Here is a 7,951-nt window from a genome sequence, read left to right as displayed (position 1 = left end):
GTTAAATTTTGTTGGTTTGTCTTTTTCTTCATTCTTTTAGTTATGTTTGCTCTTTTTTTTTATCTGTTTTTGAAAGGTTTCTTAAGCCTTGGCAGACTCAAACAATAAGCCAGCAAAATACATCACCAATCTGATTGTAATTTAATAAAACGTTACAACAACAACAACAATTACTATAATTGTCGTTTTAGTTATAGTTGTTATTCAATGCCGCTATTACAAGAATTGCTATATAGAATTTCTATGACGTATCTGAAAATTTCACTTTGTCATCTTCAAAGAATCTCAACAACAATAACCAGAAACAACAACAACAACAAGGATATTATCCAAAACCAAAAAAAAAAAAAAAACATTACAACTCTACCACCACCAGTACACGTACACAAACAAAATCCGCGACTACCACTACAGAAAAAATTGTATTTCACTGTAACTTTGCTTTTCTTTATTTGTGAGGGTTTTTTTTGCAAAGTACTGCAAAATAATAAGAGATTGAAAACTATTCGCCTCCCCCATTTGTTTTCGGTGAAGAATTATTTATAATAATAATAATAATTATTATTATTATTATTATTATTCATTTATTTTACTTCATTATTATTTTATTTTTTATATTGCGAAGATTTTCAATTTCTCTTTTTTCTCTTAATTTTTTATGTTATTTTTTTATTCCAATTTTTCTTAATTTTTTTTTTCCATCTTTAAACTAAAGGGTATTTTTTAAAACACAAAGAGCACTTAATAACAAAGACGACAACAACAACAACAACAGTAGCAGGAATAAGAACCATAAATATACATATACACAAATAAACAAAAGCATATTTATATTTATTTTTCAAAAAATGTTTTTAAATAAAATAAAAACTTTTGGGATTTATTTTAATTTTTTAACAGTTTTTGTGATTTTGTACTTGTGAGTGAACACATTTGAAAATTATATATCTATGCGTGTGTACACACTCACACTAGTTGTTTTATATATACATACATAGATACATATACATAAATATATACAATATACATGTAAATATGTACTATATACAAACATAAATATATTCTATATACATGCATATAAATATATATGCATATATATATATGCATGTATATAGATTATATATATATGTATGTATATAGATTATATATATATATATATATGTATGTTTGTATGTACATATATATAAGCATAAACCCAAACATGCAGATAGCATATATGTGTGTGTAAACTAATTAAGAAGATTTAGACAAGTGAATGTATACATATACGTGTGTCCACACACACAAACACACACGAAGACACAGGAGCCGGTTCCAATCAGTATTATGTGACAGGAATCGACACAGTAAGATGACATAGGGTTGAAAACCATGAGTTATGGGGGACAAGAAAGGGTTGGTTACAGAGAGAGAGAGAGAAAGAGAAGAGAGAGAGAAAGAGAAGAGAGAGGGAGGGACAGAGATGTGAATGTGGAATAGGGAAATAAAAGACAATACATAGTTAAAACAAAACAAAGCTAGAAACACTACTATTGTGGGCAATGTGAGGAGACATGTAATAGGTAGGAGACAGGGGGTGGCCATTAAACTGTCACATATTTAACAGAATGAAGTCAGATTTTTTGGGTGTTTTTGTTGGATTTTCGTGTTGTTTATTTGGATAACTTTATTTAATTTCTTTTCATTTGTTTTTTAAAAATTATTTGTTTGTTTTTATGGCAAATTCACTTACTCATGCTACAGGGTGGTGGTGATGGTGTGTGAAAGAGAGAGACTGAGAGAGACTAGGAGAGAGGAGAGGATGAGAGAGAGAGAGGAGAGGATGAGAGAGAGAGAGGAGAGGATGAGAGAGAGAGAGGGGGGAGACTGAGTGTGAGAAAGAGATGGAAAATGAGAGGGTAGCAGAAAGGTAGAAAGATTTATAAAGCAGAGACAGAGGTAGAAAGGTAAAGTTAAGAGAGAGAAAGAGAGAGAGAGAGAGAGATAATAAATATATAAGGATGTGAGAATGAGTGGAAGGGAGAGTGAGACACAAAAAAGGTAAGAAAATGAACAGAGAAGAATAGAAAGGGAAGAAGAGGAGGGGAAAAAGTAAGTACAGAGAGAAGATATAAACAAGAGCGAGAGAGAGGTTGAAAGAGAATGAAGAAGAGATGTGAAAATTGAAAGAAAGACAGGAGACAACCTACTTTCAGTTGGGACATTCTATGTATGTATGTATGTATGTATAAATGTGTGTGTAATACAATGCAGTGTGTTTAAATGTTTGTGTGATGTTTGAGTGAGGTTGTGTGTGTGTTAGAGAGAAGAGAATGGAGAAGGAAAAAGCAAAAACGAGAGAGAAGGAGAGATGGTGAGAAAAAGAGATGAAAATGAAACAGAATTTTGTGAGAGACACATAGGAAGGGAGGCAGACAGACAGACAGACAGACAGATAGATAGATACATAGAGAGGCAGTGAGCAGGCAGAAGCGTTGGCACACTGGGCGAAATGCTTAGTAGTATTTCGTCTGCCGTTACATTCCGAGTTCAAATTCCGCCGAGGTCGACTTTGCCTTCCATCCTTTCAAGGTCGATAAATTAACTACCAGTTACGCACTGAGGGTTGATGTAATCGACTTAATCGGATTGTCTGTCTTTGTTTGTCCCTTCTATGTTTAGCCCCTTGTGGGCAATAAAGAAATAAGATGGATGGATAGATAGATAGATAGATAGGTGGATAGATAGGTGGATAGATAGGTGGATAGATAGATAAATAGGTGAATGGAGAGTTAGATAGATGGATAGAATGACGAAGGTGAGTGTGAGAGACAGAGAGAAATTCTGTCAGCATTTATTTATTCTGTCGATGGATATCTCTTGAAGGGCAATTTTTACCGTAATGAGAGATGGCATAAAATGGCAGAGATTGAAGTGCTTCCAATGTGAGGGGGCGAGAGGAGGAAAGGGAGTGCGCACAAAGGGCTTGTAGGGGGCAGGAATGGTTGTGTGAGAGACAGAGGTGGATGGTTCAGGGTGAGGCGGTGGGGGAGAAATAACTGAATGTCGCAGCACACAAACAAACTACACACACTGCAGTAACGCAAATAAAGATTAATAATAATAATAATGATGATGATAACAATGGTGATGATGAAGAGGAGGAAGCTGATGAAGTAAACAAAAGGATAATATTAGATTCAACAGCAGTAATGACATAACTGAGTTTTATTTAGTTTACCAAAAACACAGTCTGGATGAGATTTAGTCTCCAGCTTCATGTCTAGGTCTGTGTTTGTATGTGTATGTGTATGTGTGCCTGTGTTTGCTTGTGTGTGTGTGTGTGTGTGTGTGTGTGTGTATGTATGGGCAATTGTGCGTTTGTAGTCTGTGCATGGATTGGCATTTGTATGTGTATGCATGTGTGAAGAGGGAGGGAGAGAGAGAGAGAGAGAGAAGTAGTGAGTGCAAGAAAGAGAGGAAAAGGCAATGAGACAGAAACTGACATAAAAGTTTTGTGTATGTGTGTGTGTGTGTGTGTGTGTGTGTGCTTGTATAGGTGCGTGCATATGCATACATGTGTAGGTGAGTGCATGTGCAAAGGGAGGGAGAGAGAGAGAGAGACGAGAGAGAAATAATAGAGAGGAGGTGAAAGAGAGAGAGAGAGAGAGACGAGAGAAATAATAGAGAGGAGGTGAAAGAGAGAGAGAGAGAGAGAGAGAGAGACTAACACAAGGTTTGTATGTGTTTGTAAATGCCATGTATGCATTTATAGGTGTGTATGTGAGACACAGAGAGAGAAAGAGAAAGAGAGAGAGAGAGAAAGAGAGAGAGAGAGAGAGATTGATAACAGTGTGTGTAAGAGTGTAGATGGATTTATGGGTGTATGTGTATGTGGAGAGAGAGAGAGAGAGAGGGAGTGATGGAGGTAGAAGTAGAGGGAGTGATGGAGGTAGAAGTAGAAGGAGTGATAAAAACATTACATAATCATATTTGGTTTGGAATGGGCTATAGCTTTGTGAAGGGATGTGTATTAGGGAGGTGTTGTGGAATGTTGCTAGACAGGAAAGGGAGGAGGAGGAGAGGGGTGAACATAACAGAAAATAGGGAGACAGAGAGAGAGAAAGAGAGGGGGGAAGTGTTATGAGATGAGTGATTGAGAGAGGAAGTCAGGAGAAAGGTGAGGGGATTTACATGGCTAGGTTTATTGATGAATTAAAAGCCAAAATTGAACCTTTGTGTGTACATGTGACTGTGTGTGTATATATATATATATGTATAAAAAACAAAGGGTAAAGACCTCCTTCGGTTATGAATGACCATGGGATTGTGCATAGAAAGTTCCCCTCTGAGGCTGAAGCTGTCTTAAAATTGGTGGCAATTGCAATCCTTCAGATTCTGTATACATTCGGGAGAAACCATTATTGTAGTAAAGACAGATTTCATTCCAACTTACCTATAAAGACAGAAAGAAAAACAAAAAGATAATCATTAGATTTCTGTTCTATTTTCGAAATATATTTCAAAACAATAAAAACAATTATTTCGGAGAAATATACTATTTTTAAATGCGTACAAACACTTGCAGCAACACAAACACATTCTGGATGGACACACAATGCATGCATGCATGTATGTATGTATGTATGTATGGATGCATAACAAACAAACACACACAGATATGCAAATACATGTGTACATACAAATCTATGCAACAGCATAATTAAATTCAGCAGCAAAAATAACAAAAATAGCAAAATTGTAAACACCTATTTCTCCATTTATACACGTAATAAATGTTATTTAAAAACTATATATTTACACACACACACACACACACACACATATATATACACACATGTACAGATATGTACAAGCATATATGCAAATGTAACGAAACCAAGAATATATTGTGTATGTGTACGTATAAATGTACATCTATAAATCACATGTACATACATGTGTATACATTGATACAATTTCAAAAACAACAAGGTACAATGCTTATATATACAAGACTATATACACCATGGCTCCCCACCTGCCAGCCATCTTGTTTGATTAATGGAGGACACTAGTAGAAGGAAAGACAAATATATAATATATATATATATTTGTGTGTGTGTGTCTGTGTGTGTGTGTGTGTGTGTGTGTACTCACATACATGCATATATATATATATATATCCACACATATATATATATACACTCACATACATATATACACACACATGCATATATACACACATACCCATAGATACACACATACCCATAGATACATACATACCCATATATACATATGCATATACATACCTACATACATACATACACACATGCATATATACACATATATATATACACATACCCATGTATACATAACGATATATATACATACACACACACATGCACATTATATATATATATACATATATTAGCTTTTTAAAACCAAAATAAAAAAAACGATAATAATAATAATAATAAAAACGATAATAATAATAAAAAAAACGATAATAATAATAATAATAATAATAGCTAAAAAAGAATTAATGTTGGAAAAACAATTTACAAAAGAAAAAAAAAGAAAATAGAAAAAAAAAGGAAAAGTGTAAAATGATATCACAATACCCCACCCCCACCTCACAACACAAGCCTGTCATCCTCATCCTACTAAAAAGAAACATCCTTGCTGCCCCCACCCACACACCAACCCAACACTACTACTGACAACTTCAACACTAAAGAGCACCTGCTAACTTTTATGTATGTACAGAAATTCTAGAATGTGCACCAACTGCATATAATTACACACAACCTCTTTGGTCATGGACTTAAAGCAGTAAGTAAATTAGGTGAGATACACCGACTATGAATAGGCTGTAATTGGTTCAAAATCTGGAGGTGGTGGTGGTGGTGGTGGTGGGAGATGTTAGGGATGGTGGTGGTGGTGGTGGTGGTGATTGTGATGGTGACGACGACGATGACGACGACTCAGAGTGGGGGTGGATCAGGTCTCGATGCGAAAAGAGCAACGTGACTTACATTTAATTAATAGCGCTGTTTTTAACCGAGCTCTCTTCAAACCTTGGTGTGTTTTGTGTGCATGCATGGCCTATATGTGTGTGTGTGTGTGTGTGCATGTGTCTCTGCACGAGTGTGTGTGTGTGTATGTATGAGGAGCAGGAAACAGAGGGAGAAAAAAATAAGGAGTATGTGTGTATGTATGTATATATGCAGAGGTATTGATATGCAAGCATGTATGTACATATGTGTATGCTTAGAAGATATCAAGATCTTTACAAGTATGTGGGTTTGTGATAAATTGTAATATATATATATATATATATATATATACGAATGCATGTGTGTTTGTGTGTACACAAACATGCATATACATACATATAGATGTGCATATACATACATATACATACACATGCATTTATGTGCGAGTGTGTGATAATAAAAACGCATGTCAGAGAATGAGTTCTGTACATGAGTTAATAAATAACGCAAGTTCAATTGCATATATGCAGAGAAAGAGAGAAAAAAGAGAGAGAGAGAGAGAGAGAGAAAGAAAGAGGAAAGAGAACAAGATACAGAAAGGAACAGAGAAAATCAAACTAAGAAAAATAAAAAATAAAAAGTATATGAATGAATTCAGCTGTTGTATCTGTATATTATGTAGAATTAGTAAGAGAGAGAGAGGGGTGGGAAAGGGGAGGATTTGATAAGAAAGAAGAAGAAGAAAAAAGAACTAAACCTATTAGAAAGAATTGAAGAATATTGATCATCAGTGCTGTGTGTATGTGTGCATGTGTGTGTGTGTGTATATATATATATACATACACACACATATATATATATAAATATACATACATACACACACATACATACATATATACACACACACATATATATATATATATACACACGTATACATACACACATATATATACACACACACATATATATAGAGAGAGGTGTTTCTATGTATGTGTGTCCATATATTTAAATGTTTGTATGCATGTGTGTGTGTGTGTGTGTGTGTGTGTGTGTGTGTGTGTGTGTGTGTGTGTGTGTATATATATATATACACACATTGTATACATATGAATGTGTGCGCGTATGTATGAGTATGTATACAGATAAAAAGACATGTAATATATGGAATTATTTAAGTAAGACAGAAGTCAAAAACTTATAAACGATGAAGACGATTGGGATGATAATGGCAGTGGAGGTGGTGGTGATGAAAATGATGCTGCTGCAAAGTGTAGACACAACTGCAAATTCTGTTGCTTCAACATTCACCACAAGACTTGACAGACTGCCAAATCCATCTCGATCAGATAGAAGAGGAAGGATACACAAGACATACATACACACAAGGCTCGAATAGAGAAATATTAGTTACAATTACTGACACACAAATGGGTGTGTGTGTGTATTTACTCTTTACTCTTTTACTTGTTTCAGTCATTTGACTGTGGCCATGCTGGAGCACCACCTTTAGTCGAGCAAATCGACCCCAGGACTTATTCTTTATAAGCTTAGTACTTATTCTATCGGCCAGTTTGGCCGAACCACTAAGTTACGGGGACATAAACACATCAGCATCGGTTGTCAAGCGATGGTGGAGGGACAAACAGACACACACAAACACACACACACACACACACATATATATACAACGGGCTTCTTTCAGTTTTTGTCTACCAAATCCACTCACAAAGCTTTGATTGGCCCAAGGCTATAGCAGAAGACACTTGCCCAAGGTGCCACACAGTGGGACTGAACCCGGAAACATGTTGTTGGGAAGCCTGTGCATATATGTATATATATTCTTTTACAAACACAGACAAACACATGCACACACATATGTATAAATATACGATGGGCTTCTTTCAGTTTCCATCTACCTAATCAACTCACAACACTGAAACAAGTAAAAAGAGTGTATATATATATATATATAT

At 35.2% G+C, this 7,951-nt stretch overlaps 1 protein-coding gene across 1 annotated transcript in view; it reads right to left on the bottom strand.

Annotated features, from left to right (window-relative positions):
• Nucleotides 1-5,031, bottom strand: part of LOC106875239 (ephrin type-B receptor 2) — a 144,762-nt gene extending 139,731 nt beyond the window's left edge. The window contains exons 1-2 of the mRNA XM_052976919.1: nucleotides 5,021-5,031; nucleotides 4,280-4,368 (exon numbers count right to left, since the gene is read on the bottom strand). Of these exons, the coding sequence (XP_052832879.1) occupies nucleotides 4,280-4,368; nucleotides 5,021-5,031 (100 nt within the window). The remainder of the gene's footprint in view (nucleotides 1-4,279; nucleotides 4,369-5,020) is intronic.
• Nucleotides 5,032-7,951: the final 2,920 nt, after the last annotated feature.

The sequence above is a fragment of the Octopus bimaculoides genome, chromosome 26 (assembly GCF_001194135.2).
Source record: "Octopus bimaculoides isolate UCB-OBI-ISO-001 chromosome 26, ASM119413v2, whole genome shotgun sequence".
NCBI lineage: Eukaryota > Metazoa > Mollusca > Cephalopoda > Octopoda > Octopodidae > Octopus > Octopus bimaculoides.
Note: the sequence above shows the minus strand (reverse complement) of the source record. Positions and strands in the feature narration are given on the sequence as shown.